The sequence below is a fragment of the Sorex araneus genome, chromosome 3, assembly GCF_027595985.1.
Source record: "Sorex araneus isolate mSorAra2 chromosome 3, mSorAra2.pri, whole genome shotgun sequence".
Taxonomy (NCBI): Eukaryota; Metazoa; Chordata; class Mammalia; order Eulipotyphla; family Soricidae; genus Sorex; species Sorex araneus.
This window is the reverse complement of record NC_073304.1, coordinates 197,528,424-197,544,673: the sequence shown is the minus strand read 5'-3', so window position 1 is coordinate 197,544,673 and position 16,250 is coordinate 197,528,424. Positions and strand designations below refer to the sequence as shown.

General features: G+C 51.3%; 1 protein-coding gene across 2 annotated transcripts in view; it reads right to left on the bottom strand.

Moving 5' to 3' along the window:
* Window positions 1-8,352: 8,352 nt before the first annotated feature.
* Window positions 8,353-16,250, bottom strand: part of ADAP2 (ArfGAP with dual PH domains 2) — a 34,847-nt gene continuing 26,949 nt past the window's right edge. The window contains exons 8-11 of one of the 2 annotated variants that reach the window (XM_012932751.2): window positions 14,014-14,076; window positions 12,336-12,413; window positions 11,482-11,710; window positions 8,353-10,435 (exon numbers count right to left, since the gene is read on the bottom strand). In XM_012932751.2, the coding sequence (XP_012788205.2) occupies window positions 10,401-10,435; window positions 11,482-11,710; window positions 12,336-12,413; window positions 14,014-14,076 (405 nt within the window). In that variant the 3' untranslated portion in view covers window positions 8,353-10,400. The remainder of the gene's footprint in view (window positions 10,436-11,481; window positions 11,711-12,335; window positions 12,414-14,013; window positions 14,077-16,250) is intronic. The other variant, XM_055133316.1, reaches the window with a different exon arrangement.

Here is a 16,250-nt window from a genome sequence, read left to right as displayed (position 1 = left end):
CCCTCTCTCCCCGCCCCTCCCCTCCTCTCTTTTCTCCCCCTCCCCTCCTTTCTTCTCTCCCTCCCTTCTTCCTCTCCCCTCCTCTCTCCCTCCTCTTCCCCTTCTCACTTCCCCTCCCCTCCTCTCTCTGCCTCTCCCTCACCCCACCTCTCTCCTCTCCCCCTCCCTCTACCTCTCCCCTTCCTCTCTCCCTTCCTCCTCCCCCTCACTTTCTCTCTCCCCCCTCTTCCTCCCTTTCCCTCTTCCTCTTCCTCCCTCTTCTCCCCCCACCCCTCAGGAAATCAGCTTGCCCCAGGCACTCAGAATCTGGCAACTTTGCACCCAGTTTCCTTTAGCTTGATGTCTCCTGATACCACCCCATTAACAGGCAACCTCAAGCACCCTTAGGAGAAAGAGATGTAGGCAGGCAGATTAGGGAAGGGCCCCTGTGACAATCACCTAGCACTAAGGGCCTCCAGACCCACCTTGTAACTACAACAGCTACAACCTGATAAGACATTTACCTGGAGCTAGCCCAGACCAGAAAGGGCTGGACACACCCTCTAAGAGAAGATCCAGTCATTGGGAACAAAGGTCAAGAAAAGAAGTTTCAAAGAAAACCATCCCAACACCCTCAGCAACCAACCACTCTACCAATGGGCTCTTACCTAGCAGGCAGGCCCCACGTGGGGCCTTTTGGGGGAAACCCTATTAAAAACCAACTTGAACAAAGGAAGAGTGTGCATATGACAGAGCTTTTTTTTTTTTTCTTTTTGGGTCACATCCATTGATGCTCAAAGGTTACTCCTGGCTCTGCACTTAGGAATCACTCCTTGCGGTGCTTAGGGAACTATATGGGATGCCGGCAATTGGCAATTGAACCCGAGTCGGCCGTGTGCAAGGCAAACGCCCTCCCCGCTGTACCATGGCTCTGGCCCCACGTGACAGAGGTTTTGTGTCGCCCCAGCACATGTGTCGCCTGCGTCTCCCCTCTTGAGGTGTGTGTAGGAGCTCTCTCTACCCTTGGAGAAGTCCACATTCTCTCTTGAGCACATTACTTTCTCTCTCCCTTTTTCTCCCTCCTTCCCCTACCTCAAAGCCTTCAAATAAAATCTGTTTTTGCTTCTCTGCTTGTATCCTGAAATTCTTTCCTGAAAGAAGGACGAAGACCCGGGAGGCCTGGGTGAGGCCTAGGACTGGCTTCTCCTTTCCTGCAAAAAGCAATTCTTCGATCCAGTCGGAGTCCAAGGTTCCCCAAGAAATCGGGTGGTGGGGGTTAACTCCTTTGCAAGAAGGTCAAGTGGGCTTCAGGTGTGGCTTGACGACCACCTAGTGGGGCTGGGGGGGATGGGGGAGGGGTTCTGGCCGGTGGGTGCCATGCAAGGGCTCATGGCCGACTTTCTCAGCAGGTCCTGGTTGGCCGAAGTGGATGGGGAGAAAGTAGCCATCTCTCTGCTCTCTACCCACGGGGGTTCACCAACTTCAAAAGAAAAATAAGAGAATAGGATTAAGACCGTGGCCAGAGCGATAATAGTACAGTGGGTAGGGCACTTGCCTTTCGCTCAGTCAGCCCAGGTTCTAGTTCCAGCGTCCCATTTGGTCCCCTGAGCCCCACCCAGGAGTGATTCCTAAGTGCAGAGCCAGGAGTAACCCCTGAGCATCACCAGGTGTGATGCTCAAACAAAAATATTAAATTTTTTTAAATTGGGGTGGGGGAGAGGATGTAGGATTAGGGTTGGAAAGGTAGTAAGAACATGAGGCAAGGTGCTTGTTTGCGGCCACCTGGTTCACAGAGCACTGCCAGGGTTGATCCCTGAGCACAGTCAGACTTCAACACAGTCTATTGTAGCTCAAAAACAAAAGCAAAAGGGCTGGAGTGATAGCACAGCCAGTAGGGCGTTTGCCCCGGGTTTGATTCCCAGCATCCCATATGGTCCCCCAAGCACCTCCAGGAGTAATTCCTGAGTGCATGAGCCAGAAGTAACCCCTGTGCATTGCTGGGTGTAACACCCCCCCCCAAAAAAAAAAGCAGAAAAAGAAAGGATTAGACTCCAGCGTTCTTTATGCAAATGTGCTCAGCCTGTTTCTCTAAGGCTCCAACACAACCCCGTATGCAACATGGGAAGCAAGTTTCAAGTAATCAATCGCTGTGCCGCCCGGCGCCAAGAGCTGTATTTTATTGTTTGCCACAAGAGTTTTAAAAAACGCCCCCAGATGATTCTAAGGCCCAGCCAGAGTTCAGCGTGGGACCTAGGCTTTGAAAATCCCTGATCTGCAGACAGACGGTGCCCCGCTCACCTTACTGCTCTCTGCTGGCCTTCTGCGACATTACCCTGTAAGCATCATGAATCATGGCAGCGGGTTTTAAGTGTAAAACTAGGGGCGGGGAGGTTTTGTACAGCGGTTAGGGCATTTTCTAGCATGTGCCAGGCCCAATTAGACCCCCGGAACCATCTGCTTAGTCCCACCCCTAGCATATACTAGGTGCAGCCCTGGACACCCCCAAACAAGGCTAGGGTGGCCTGGGTGAACCCTCGGAACTGCATGCTCGGGTTCTGCGGTAATCCACTGAGGATTGCTGGTGGGGTCCTGGGGTGTTCAGGAAACCCTGAACACCAACTGGGAGATACCCCTTCACACACACCCCTTAAAAACAAGCTGGAGCTGGAGCAATAGTTCAGCGGGTAGGGTACTTGCCTTATACGAGGCTGACCCAGGCTTGATCCCCAGCAATCCATATGGCCCCCTAAGCACCACCAGGAGTAATTCCTGAGTGCAGAGCCAGGAGTAACCCCTGAGCATCACTGGGAGTGATCCAAAAAGCAGAAAGAAAGAAAGAAAGAAAGAAAGAAAGAAAGAAAGAAAGAAAGAAAGAAAGAAAGAAAGAAAGAAAGAAAGAAAGAAAGAAAGAAAGAGAGAGAGAGAGAGAGAGAGAGAGAGAGAGAGGGAGGGAGGGAGGGAGGGAGGGAGGGAGGGAGGGAGGAAGGAAGGAAGGAGAGAGAGGGAGGAAGGAAGGAAAGAAGGAAGGGAGGGAGGAAGGAAGGAAGGAAGGAAGGAAGGAAGGAAGGAAGGAAGGAAGGAAGGAAAGAAGGAAGGAAGGAAGGAAGGAAGGAAGGAAGGAAGGAAGGAAGGAAGGAAGGAAGGAAGGAAGGAAGGAAGGAAGGAAGGAAGGAGAAAAAGAAAAACAAGATGGAAAGATGGAGTGGCCCAGGTTAACACCTGGCACCATCACTTGAGAACTAAAGTGAGTGAGTGAGCTGCACCCTGGGTGTAACCAATCAGAATACTAGAGGAAGGCCCGGTGCCTAGAAGCTGACCAATCAGAAGAGACTCTGGCACCCTCCATAAGGAGTCTGAAAGGACAGATAACTTCTGGAGCCTCTGGTAAGTGCCTTCCAGCAGCAGAAGCCATGTGTGATTTCCTCAGAGCCACCACAAAAGTGTGTGCTCTTGGGGCCACGTGTATAGTTCTGTGATAGAGCATATTTCTAGCATGTATGTGGCCCTGGGTTGATTCCCAGGGAGTGGGTAAATGCTTGGGTCTCTGAGTGGCTAAAATGAGCAGATTTCTGCTGATGTGAGCAATAGCTTGCACACAACCGACCCAGTTTCAATTCCCCGGTAGCTCATATAACCCCTGAGTCTGCCAAAAGTAATTTCTGAGGGCAGAGTCAGGAGTAACCCCTGAGCATCACTGGGTGTGTTCAAAAATAAACAAAAAAATTGAAAACCCCAACAAAATTAAGTACCATAAATCAATAAAATCTATATAAGATTAATAAAAATTTAAAATTCATCTCCTCAGCTGCATTGATCATAATTCAAAGTTCAATGATAATCTGGCAACAAAAAGTAATTACCAAGGTCAATACAGCTTGATGCTTATGCCTTTCTCTTTAATTCTATCTTTTTTTCCCTCTCTCTCTTGGGGTACTTCTGACTTGGTACTCAAAGATTGCTTTTCGTACTCAGAGTATCATATGGCATTGGGGTGGAACTTAGTCCTTCCACATGCAAAGCACAAGCTCTAACCCTTTATCTCCACAGTAATCACTTCTTTCACCTCTTTGTTGTTTTTACTGACTTTGGTTTCTGGACCACACCTGGACTTACTCCTGGCTCTGTGCTCAGGGATCACTCCTGGCTGTGAGGCAGTGCTGGGGATCAAACTGGGATCAGACTAGGACCTTACTGGACCTTGTCTCTCTGGCTCTTAATTTTTTGTTTGTTTTTTTGCTTTTTTGGGTCACACGCATCCATGCTCAGGGATTACTCTCTGCACTCAGGAATTACTCCTGGCCGTGCTCAGGGATGCTGCAGATCAAACCCAAGTTGGCTGTGCCCAAGGCAAAATGCCTTACCTGCTGTACTCTCACTCTGGCCCTGCCTGAAATTCTTTAACTGTGTTATTTAAACTTAGTTTTGTTTTGAAGTGCTGAGGATCCACAGGCAAGGTACAGATTATAGCTAAGACACAGCCTTGGTTTTGCATCATTTAACTTTTGATGTAGTCCATGTTCATTACCACTCAGTTACAAATCTTTCTAGTTCCCCTTCTGCTCTCTTTCTTCCCTTTCCATGGCTATTTGTCCCCCACCCCTTTACTCCTTTGTGTGTCGGGGAGATGCTGGAGATCAAAACCAGGATTCCCATGTGCAAGACAAGCATTGGACCTGACTTACATGCTGGCATCTATTTCTTTCTTAAATTGTGTCAAGTTTTGCTTATGTACTTGGGAGTTTGGTAACTAGGCACATAAACAATGGCTTTTATCTTTGTTGGCAGGGGGTCCTCCTACACAGTGCTCAGGGGACTTGGTGGGGGGGGTTTCTCCCAGGACACTGAATGCTAGCACCATGGATGCGAGGCTGCCGAGTCCCTGCAGTGCTGGAGAGCACCAGGGCCACGCCCAGGTACTTAGGGACTTCCAGGGCTCCTCCTGGTGCTGCTCTGGGGGCCATGTGATACCAGGGCTCAAGCTAACACACTGTATGCCCCACCCATATGCCTGCACTACCCCCAACCTAGTCATTTTACCTTTTGACCAATGATACATTTCATTGTACTAAAACACTCTATTTCTATTAATACTCCTTGCCTCAAAAAATATTTCAGGGGGCTGGAGAGATACCACATCAGGTAGGGCGTTTACCTTGCATTCGGCCGAACCGGGTTTGATTCCCAGCATCCCATATGGTCCCCTGAGCACTGCCAAAGGTAATTTCTGAGTGCAGAGCCAGGAGTGACCCCTGTACATCTCCAGGTGTGACCCAAAAAGCATATATATATTATATATACACACTATATATATTATATATACTATATATATATATTTTTTTGAACTGGGGCCAGAGAGATAGTACAGCAGATAGGGTGCTGGGAATCGAACTCAGGTCAGTCATGTGCAAGGCAAATGCCCTACCCACTGAATTATCTCTCTGGCCCCAATAATTTAAGAGTAAAATAGTCTTCTATATTTACTTACATGCTTATGCTCACTATTACATTTCCTTGTTTCCCAAAGGTCAGATTAGACTTCCCAGCCCAAAAAACTTTATTTAACATAACTTTATTTTCTTTTCTGAGCTACATCCCTGGCCCCCCATTATTATTATTATTATTATTATTATTATTTTGGTGGGGGGGATACCCAACAGTGCTCAGGGCTTACTTCTGTCTGTACTCAGGGATCACTCCCAGTGGTTTTGTGAGACCATTTGGAAAGCGAGGATCAAGCCTGTGTTGGCCACATGCAAGACCTACCCACTCTATGCTATATTATTGCTCTAGCCCCAGCTACAAGGCATTTCTTAATATTGCAGTTCTGCAGCAAGACTGATTACCTTTGATTATTTGGAAATATTTTTACCTTGAACAAAATCTCCTTTTCGGGTGCTTTTTTTTTGGGGGGGGGTCACACCCGGCGATGCACAGGGGTTACTCCTGGCTCATGTACTCAGGAATTACTCCTGGCAAGGCTCGGGGGACCATATGGGATGCTGGGAATCGAACCCGGGTCGGCCGCATGCAAGGCAAACACCCTACCCGCTGTGCTATTGCTCCAGCCCCTTTGGGTGTTTTTTTATTGTGGCAACATTAAAACACCAGAGAGATAACAGACTAAGTGCTTGCTTTGTCTGCAAGAGGCCAGGGTTCCATCCCAGCACCACCAAGTCCCCCAGCATGGAGCTGGGATTAGCCCCAGACCACCCCCAGATGTGGGCAAAAACCAAAATAAAAGCAAAATGTATAGACATAAACAAAAATTTGCCATTTTAATGATAGAATTCAGCGGTAACTTGCTTTTATTCCTTGCTTGATGCTTCTGTCTAGTGCACATTAACTATCCTTATTGCACATGCTATCTTTAGTTTTGAAAGTGATTTTTCTCTAGAGGACTTTTTTGGTCCTTTCACACTTCAGCACGTGAGGCATGTGCTCCCACCCTCGGCCACATTCCCAGCACTTCAAAGCTATCATTCTTCCCTTGTTTCCCAGGAGAAACAATATTCCCTTGTGTGCGATGTATCCTTTCCCTCTGGCTGCTTTCAGTATCTTTATCTTGGATTTGCAGCTGATTGAAAATAACTAGTTGGTGTGAGTTTCTTTATATTGACCCACCTTCACGGTTACTGAGCTCCCTCTCTGCCTGGCTTCACCAAACTTAGAAAGGTTTCAATATGTTTTCCAACACATTTTTGTCTGCAGTTTTTCTTCTTTTGCTGGAACTCTAATGAGGTATAAATTAGAGCTGTGTTGGGGGGGTGGAAGGGGGGGGAACTTGACGGTGCTCAGGGCTTACTCCTGCCTCTGTGCTCAGGGATCACTCCTGGCAGAGCTAGGGGGACCATCTGGGGTGCGGCGGATTGAGCTTGGATGGGTCCCAAGCAAGACAAGCCCTTTAACCCCTGTACTATCTCTCCAGCCCTGGTCTGTTTGTTCTGAAGTCATGGTGCCAGGGAACAAACCCAGGGCCACGCCTGAGGCATGTGTCTCTGGGGTCCTCACTCGGTCCCTTTGAGGGATTCCTGCCTTCCTTTCACCCCTTCTCACGAGGAGTGAACATCCCAGTTCACTCCTAAAGTAGCTATGTTACTTACTGCCAGTTATTTTTCTTCTCCTCTAGTCCACAAATTCCTTAGGGGTGGAACTATGCCTTTATTGACCTTGTCATTCCCAGCACTTTGCAGAGCACAGCCAACACAGTGCACATGTGGTTTTAAAAAAAAAAAAAAGGAAAACAAATCGACTGACCCTAAATATTCTTTATTTTTTTCTTCTGCTTTTCGGGTCACACCCAGCGATGCTCAGGGTTTACTCCTGGCTCTGCACTCAGGAATTACTCCCGGTGGTGCTCCGGGAACCATATGGGATGCTGGGAATCAAATGTGGGTTGGTCACATGCAAAGCAAACGCCCTACCCACTGTGCTATCGATCCAGCCCCCGACCCTAAATATTCAACCAAGACTGTTTGACCTGGATCTTCCCCAGCTGCTCTGGGCAGCTGAGGAGGACGTGCTCATGTCTCCCTCTGAGCACAGCAACTTCAAGGATGATGCCCACGCGGGGCCAGCGACATGGTACAGAGGATAAGGCATTTGCCTTGCACTTGGTTGAACTAGGGTTTGATTTCCCAGCAACATGAGGGTCCCCGGAGCACCATCAGAATTGATCCTTGAGCACAGAGCTTGAAGTAAGCCCTAAGCAAATCTGGGTGTGGCCCAAACCCACTAACCTCCCCCTACCCCCCCCCCCAAAAAAAAAACCCAGAAAAAGCAGAAAGAAAGAATGGCGTCCTGGGGCTGGAGCAATAGCACAGTGGGTATGGTATTTGCCTTGCATGCAGCCTACCCAGGTTCGATTCCCAGCATCCCATATGGTCCCCTGAGCACTGCCCAGAGTAATTCCTGAGTGCATGAGCCAAGAGTAACCCCTGTGCAACGCTGGGTTTGACCCAAAAAGAAAAAGAAAAAAAGAATGATGTCCAATGGCATTGCTTGCCCTCTGCAGGGAGCAACCCATAAAAAGCAGGCTCCCCTCTCTGCTTCCCAGAAGAATCAAGAGAAAACACCCAATTTCCCAATGCTTCCCAGAAAAATAAAAACACTCAACTTCCTCCCACACAACACTGAGGAGACAAAGAATCAAAACCAAGGTCTGAATATTCTGAGTCTCTAACACTTCAGCCATTGGAGATCTTCAGTTCCTCCTTCCAATCTATCACAGGTTCCACTCTGGGGCCTTTAAATGTTTTCTTCCCTCAGTATACTGTTTCCTGTTTCCTTCATCCTTTTCCCTTTGAAGAACCTCTAAACAGCTTTTAAAATTTTAACTTCGAAGTGTGTGTATGTGTGTGTGTGTATTTGTTTGTCTGTCTGTCTTATGCTCTAACACGAGGTAAACCCCAGCCTCCTCAGTCTTTCTGCAAATGAAGGAGGCTTCCCTCACCCACTCAGCGCAGCCCTGTTACCACACACTCCCTTGGCAGCCTAGACTTCCCCTTTCTGAACACTCACCTCATTGTCTCACAGTGCCTCTGAGGCTGCTGAGGTCTTGGCACTGTCATCTCTGACAGCAGGAACCAGATCTTGTGATTCCAGACTATTCCCAGAGTTGGGCACAAAGATGGCGCCTGGTAGGTGCTCAAAACCCTTGTTGCCTCCGTTGAATTTCAAGTTAGACTCAACTTCCTCATCCTGGTATCTGAGAGCCTTGCCCACTGTACAGTTTTCCTAGATTTCTGGTTTATGGCAAAGCAGCCCCTGGCACATGGACTGGGTACTTGTCAGCCCAGGGACCTGAGGAAGTATTCTCCTCAGTTTTTCTTCTTCCAGGGCATGGCGATATGCAGACAATAGGGTTTGATTAGTTGGTTTGTTTTGTTGTTTTTATTAGCCAAACTTTGATGCATCTGAAATGTTTACAATGATAGATAGAATGCCTCCAGGAACCATTCGGATTTTTTGTTTATTTTGTTTTTGCTTTTTGTTTTTGTCTGTTTTTTTTTTTTTTTGCTTTTTGGGTCACACCTGGCATTGCACCGGGGTTACTCCTGGCTCTGCACTCAGGAATCACTCCTGGCGGTGCTCAGGGAACCATATGGGATGCTGGGAATTGAACCCCAGTCAACCGCGTGCAAGGCAAACACCCTACCCGCTATGCTATCGCTCCAGCCCCCTTGTTTTTGCTTTTTGGATCACACCCAGAGATGCTCAGGGATTACTCTTGTTTCTGCACTCAGGCATTAGTCCTGGCAGTGCTTGGGAGACCATATGGGATGCTGGGGTCAAACCTGAGTCGGCCACGTGCAAGGCAAACGTCCTACCCACTGTACTATTGCCCCAGTACCTCTAGGAAACTTTTAGATCCATGTAGATAAACCATATTTGAAGAGTGAAAAGTAGAGGTTATGTAAAAATTTTTCCCCAGCTTTTAATTTGAAAACTTTTACATTTATAGAAAATGTGCACAAATAGAACCGGAAAGACCACCTATACTTCATCTACACTTGTTAGTTGCTGACATTTGCACAAAGGCCCGTTTTCTCTCTTGCACTCTGTATATTCTCACATTAGAGATATATGTATATACTTTTTACATATGTATGTACACAGACACTTCTTTTTGCTGAACTACATAAGTCAACTGTAGATATTACATTTCCCCCCAGACATTCTCCTCTACAAATACAGAAGTATTATAATCTTATGCTTTTAGCTAATATCCATCCACATTCAGATCTTCCCTACTATGTATTTTATTTTGTTTTTGGAGCCACACCCAGTGCTCAGGGCTCACCCATGCTCTGCGCTCAGGGGTCACTCCTAGTGGTAGTCTGGATACCTATGCAGTGCCAGAGATCAAAACAAGGGCCCGACCTGCCGAACTATCACTCCAGCCCCCAGCTACTGATTTTAATTATGTTCTTTATCTCCCTATTACTATGTAGTTCAGGATCCACTCAAGAAGTATGGGTTGTGCTCGGTTGTTATGCCCCTGTCTTGGGGAAGCCTACTTTATCTTTTATTTTTAGAGTCTGGCCCAGCTGTGTTGTGGAGAATCCCAAACGTGGCTTTGCCCAATTCTTTCTTCATGGTCTCTCTTCGTGATCCTGATTAAAATCTTTATTGCTTTGGAGCAACATGCCACTTGTGTGGTGCCATCGCTGCCCCTTTTCATTGCAATGCCTTTACTTCGGAAGTCCTGAGGACAGCTCCTAGATCCCTGACCTCCAAGGCAGGACAGTCTGGAGGCCCCAGGAACCAGCAGGTAAAGGCAGAATCTTCAGTCTCTGCACACTTGCTGTCAGCGCTGGCTGCCCACAGCAGGACACGCCTGCAGGGACACTAGGGTTGAAGCGAGAATTCCTCCTTTCCACTGGAGCTCCGGGTGGCTAGTGACCAGCACAAGCCTTCATGGGTCACCTGCTGTGGCTGGCACCATCTGTGGACGCTGCTGCGGGGGACAAAGGAAAAACTGAGGGGGGGGCCATGCCCACACAGTGACCGAGGGCGCCAGGAAGATAACAGAGTAACAGACGGGAAGGGCAGTGCTAGCTGGACGCACAGACCAGGATCAAACAAGACTCAGCCAGCCAGGATCAGGGAAAACAAAGCAACGAGCTTCCCCAGCAAATGTGTTTCTAAGGCTCTCTGTTAGCCTGGGGAGTTTGGAAAGGTCAGACTCCAAAGGCCTGGGTGTTTCTCCCATGTGGCCACCTGCTCAGTGTCTACTCTTTTGTTGGCTCGTTTCAGGGACACACCTGTTGGTGCTCAGAGGTTCCTCCCAGCACTGTGCTCAGGGCAATGGCTATGCAGTACTGGGACTCAAAGCTGGGCGTCCCACAGGTGAAGGCTTCTCTCCAGCCCACCCGGCTCCTCCCTGGCCTTTAATGTCTACTGTCCCGGACACAGAACTTCTCCCTGAACCCCAGACATGACAAGTGTCCAGCTCAAGCTCCAAAGGGCATCCCCCACCCCTTGACTTTTCTTTCCCCACGGGGTTATCAGCAGATGGGTAAGGGGAGGAGAAGCGGGAGAGAGGGGACAGGATAAGGGAAAGGATGCTAAAAATATCCTTCCCGGAGGGAGTGGGCGGAACCCAACTCCCAGGCACTGCCCGGCAGGAGCGCTTGGAGCTAAGAATAACAAGCCAGGGTTTTCTCACGAGAAAAAGGAATCGGGCTGCTTGGCCTCTGGGCTGTGCAGACACCATGTTCCTATGTTCCTCCGAGCCACGCCTCCGCAGAGGCTGGCGGGGGGGGGGGGCGGGGGGGCCGGGGAAAGGCTCCCTATCTCACTCCAAAACTCAGGGAGGCCCACAGGTAGTGCAGGGCACCGTCTACTCTTTCCTTTGGCAGCAGGAGAAGCAAATGGAAACGGCCGTCAGGAGCCATGACCTAGCACGGGGGCTCTGTAGCCCCCCCCCCCCCAGCCCCAGATAACCTCCAAACAGCCTCTCCTGCCTTAGCGCGTGCAGCCACCCTCGGCCCAGCATCTTACTGAGAAGGTTGAGGGGTGTCAGGGGGCGGCCCAGGACGTCCCAGAAACTCTCCAGCCACTCCCGCTGCTCCTTCTCGCTGGGGCAGGTGAGGATGAATCTGCGCTCGGGGGTGACCACGGTGAGGCCGGCTTTCCAGCGGTTCCCCCGCACGCCCTTGGGCAGGTCCTCGTGCACCTCGTACCCCTGCTCCTTGCTCCCCAGAAACACCTGGCCCTGCTCAAAGGCATCCTGGAGAGAAAGGACGTGTGGTCATCGAAGCCTGCCTGGGGCAGGGGTTGCTCCCCGGGCTCTGCTGTCTGGAGCGTCACCGACAGGAAAGGGCAGGGGGTCTCTGCTGGGGATTCCACCTAGGTGGGACCCCAAACTTGCAAAATGAAAGGGGTCGTATAAATCCTCCACATCCTTCGTTGGTTCGAACAACACCTGATGTTTGGGAAGTGCTCACTGTGCCTCGGTGACTCAGGGGCGCCACGGGGAGTCATTCCAGGCATTATCAGGGTTTTCAGAGGAAACAGGCATGCTCAGCCCTCCCCCCCACCCCGGGGAAGCCTCTGGGGCCCAGAGAGCCCAGTTCCACGCCCCCATCTACTACTGTGCCTCACAGTTGTCCCCACCCCCGCCCTGCTCAGAAGGGAGCCCTGGGGACTGACACTCAGACAGGACCATGGCACGAGGGATGGACACTGAGGGCTCCCCAAGCAGGAGAGGCAGAACGGCTGCCCCCACAGGGATGACCCACACAGCAGAGGGGTGCATGTCTCCCGCCAGGCTTCGCCCCTGCAGCTGACCAGCAGGGATCCCCCCTCCACCATCTGCGGGGAGACCCAAAGGAGGAGCTGGCAGTGCCTCTTACCAGCGGGTGCTTGTAGTAGATCAGCCTGCGCTCCTGGGGGTCCAAGGCAAACCACCTTTTCTTGAAAGGTTCTCTGTGCTGCAAGAGAGAGATCCTCCTATTCGGGTCAGCCCAGCTGGGCTTCCCAGTGGTTAGAGGCCCACCCTGGCGCGGGCCAGTGCCACTTCACCGTCAGACACTCCCGCACTGTTCCCTGAGGCTGCCAAACGTCCCAGGCTCTGCCCACCTGCCCACCCATAGCCTGCCTGCAGGTGAGGCTCTGGCTTGGCAGACTCACTCCTCTCTCTCAGGCTGAGACCTGAGGGTCAGAAGAAGGAAGCTGGGGCAATCGGAAGTGGCTGCTGCACAGTGATGCTGATGCTGCAGCCTTGGCCAGATTGTAACCGAGGTCAGGGGGAAGACCGTTCTGGGGGCAGGAGCTAGGGGGAGATGGAGGAAGAAAACAACACATGCGGCCTTCTGCCCCCAGCCAACCTCTGAGGCGCCTTCCTTTCACACTAATACCTAAAACCTTTCTTCTTTTGGTTTTTGGGCCACACTTGGCAATGCTCAGAGGTCACTCCTGGCGGTGCTCCAGGGACCATGTGGGATACGGGGGTTCAAACCCAGGTCAGCTGCATGGGAGGCAAATACCGTACCTGATATACTATCGCTCCAGGCCTAAGCTTTCACTCAGTCCTCATGGCCATCCTGTCCCACATAGCTCACACACACACACACACACACACACACATGTTCACACATGCACATACACACTGGCTGGAGTGGCTCAGAGCAACTGCCTGGCAAACACACGGACATGAGTTCAAACCCCTGGTGCCCCACATGGGCTGAGTGGTCCTAGCAGCTCAGCCATTATGATCCCTGGCACTGAAGTGCCTTCTAGCCACACTGCAGTCAGATGTGTGTAACTTCCACATCAAGGTGGGTGAGCGCCCCGGAGAGCACCCTAACCAGAAAGTGTGTCCCTGCTCCACAGCAGTTCCTGGCCAGCACCACGACTTGTGTGCTTCAACAAAGAATGTGAGCACAACTAAAGGAGCGAGGACTCAGGGAGCACTGCGGCAAGAGGGTCCCCAGGGAGCACCCTGGCTAAAGAGAAGAAGAATATACTAGGATGCTGCTCCCTCTTCCCTTCTTCCTCCCTGCTGCCTTCCCTCACAACTGCTGCACGGCCTCCCCAGAGCCTCCCCTGAAGCTGTCAGCCAGGCTGGATCTGAGATGTGTCTCCCTGCAGTTCCCCGGAGCTCCCGGCCCTCGGGACCATCTACGGGGGTCAGGAAAACAGCCTTGATGGCACCCAACATGGATGGAAACTTGTGCTTCCTCAGACCAACCCAAAGCCCCTGTGTCACTTGGTCGGGCCTGGGAGACCACCAGAACACGCACATAAATGTTCTGGACAGAGCCACAGTCCCTCACGGTGTCCCTCGTCTCTTTCCCAGGACAGGGGTCATTAGAGGCGGTGAAGAGGACAGACACCAACAGTGATATCGACGAGGTCTACCCTCAAGCTCACCCTGGGTAGCCGCACCCCAACCAACCAGGCCCTTGGCCCTTCAGTCACCCCAGAAAACCAAGTAAGGTGGTTTACTTCCCTTCCCACCTCCCCCACCCCCGCCCCTGCCCGCCTACTGGGCCAAGACCCTTCAGGTCCCCCTGGAGCCGGAGAAAATACCTTCGGGCCAGTCTTTTCCATGAAGCCTTGTTTGAGGTAGTTCCAGGTGATGAGGGACGCGAGCTGGAGAAGAGAGACACAGGCGGACCCCCTGATGCACAGCCAAAGAGCTCAAGGCTCCCCCACTTCACCAGGTCCCCAGCAGAGAGGAAGTGTGGAATGGGGAAGGATGTGTGTACGGGGGCAGGGGCGCAGGGTTATATGTGGATGTGGTCTGGCCACAACACTTGGATTTCGACAGAGCCAGCTGACAGCATCCCAGATGTCTGTGTGGGTCACCGGGCTGGCCTCATCGTGCTGAAGGACTCACGAGGACCTCTCAGGAGCCTTGGGAAGGGGAAGAAGGAGAGGCTCCCCGAGACCCTGCTGGCATCCAGGGGCAGGTCTGTGGGTCCTCTGTGACCCAGGAAGTCCTTGTTTGATTTTTGTGGTGCCAGGAGTGGAACCTAGACCTCTCATGCATGCCAGACATGTGCTTTGCTGCTAAGGCTGGTCCCCAGCTCTGGATGCAATGCTAGACCCTGCTGTGAGGTGGGCGTTATTACCACCAACAGAGTGCATCGGAGCCATAGCACAGTGGGGAGAGCACTTGCCTTGAATACAACTGATGCGGGTTCAATCCCCAGCACCAAATATGGTCACCCTGAGCCAACCAGGAGTGATCCTGGAATGCAGAGCCCCGAGTAAGCCCTGAGCATCCTGAGCATAGATGGGTGAGACCCAACAACAACAAGGAAGGAAGGAAGGAAGGAAGGAGGGAAGGAGGGAAGGAGGGAAGAGAGGGAGGGAGAGAAAAAGAAAGAAGGAAAAGAAAAACAAAACAAAACAAGGTCTAAGACCTAGTTGAATTGTCCCAGGCACCTTGCTGGTCAGATGAGGATGTAAAGTGGCACAGAGATTAATGGATACAGGTGGCACTACCACTGGGCCACAAGAATGAGGTATACTTATTTATTTATTTATATATTTATTTATTAGCTTTTGGGTCACACCTGGTGATGTTCAGGACTTACTCCTGGCTCTGCACTCAGGAATTATTCCTGGCGGTGCTCGTGGGACCATATGGGATGCCAGGGATCGAACCCAGATTGGCCATGTGCAAGGCAAATGCCCTCCCCACAGTACTATCACCCCAGTCCCTGGAGGCTGAGGTCTTAACAAGCCTGAGTCCCTTATTCAGGCCCCGCCCAGGAGCCCATCACTGTCTACGATTCTGACACGGGGCCGGAGGGGGTAAGGACAGATGCAGCTGGCAGAAGTCTCTGGAAGGAGCTGCAGACCTCCACTCTAGCTCCAGTCCTGACGAAACATCTGGGTTCTCTCGGCGAATCCCCCAACTCTCTGGGCCTGCTTCCATCTACAAGGGAAGGACACTGGGTCCCCTGGTCCCCAGGTCCCCTTTCAGCAAACCACTCTTAGCTCAGAGAAGCTCAGGGAACAGTGCCACTTCCTACGCTCTGGGAACAGCTCCTGGCAAGTCCAGAGCCTCAAATGCCAGCTCCTGCTTCTGTGAGAGAAAGGGTATGTTCGCCAGAACCCCAGGGCCCAGAGCAGAGGCCACGGGGAGTGAGGCCAAGGCAATAGGCATGGGAAGGCAGAAAAGGGAGAAAATGTAAGCCTTTCTGTAAAAACCATGGCATAGGTTCTGATTCCTTTATCTGGGAGGGGAAATTATTCCAAATGGCTCAAGAGCTTCGATGTGACCCAAGCCAGGGGCAGTTCCAGCTCTGGGAAATCATGAGAAGGAGAAGGCCACAGGCTGGCAGAGATCTTTATGTCGCAGAACTGCGGCTCCCAGTGCTTTGTTCTTTCCTTTGGGCCACATCCGGCCACATGTAGTGCTGGGGATCAAACCCCGTCAGCCACATGCGAGGCAAAAGCGCCTTCCGAGCTGCACTATTGCTCTGGCCCAGCTCCCTGATGCTTACAACAACCCTGGAAAGGCAGCACTGGTCCCCAGGAGGACACAGGATGAGAGAGGTGAAGTGACCTGCTCTCAGTAACACCTCAGCGTCTCTGCCTCCGTCAGAGCACACCTGACGATGCTCAGGAATACTCCTGTCTCTGCATTCAGGAATTACCCCCGTGGCAGTGCTCAGGGGACACCATATGAAACGCCAGAGATCAAACCCGGGTCAGCCACATGCAAGGCAAATGCCCTACCCACTGTACTATTGCTCCGGCCCCTGCTTTATTATTTGTATGAACTGATGTTTAGGGTGACAGGGCTCTAACCT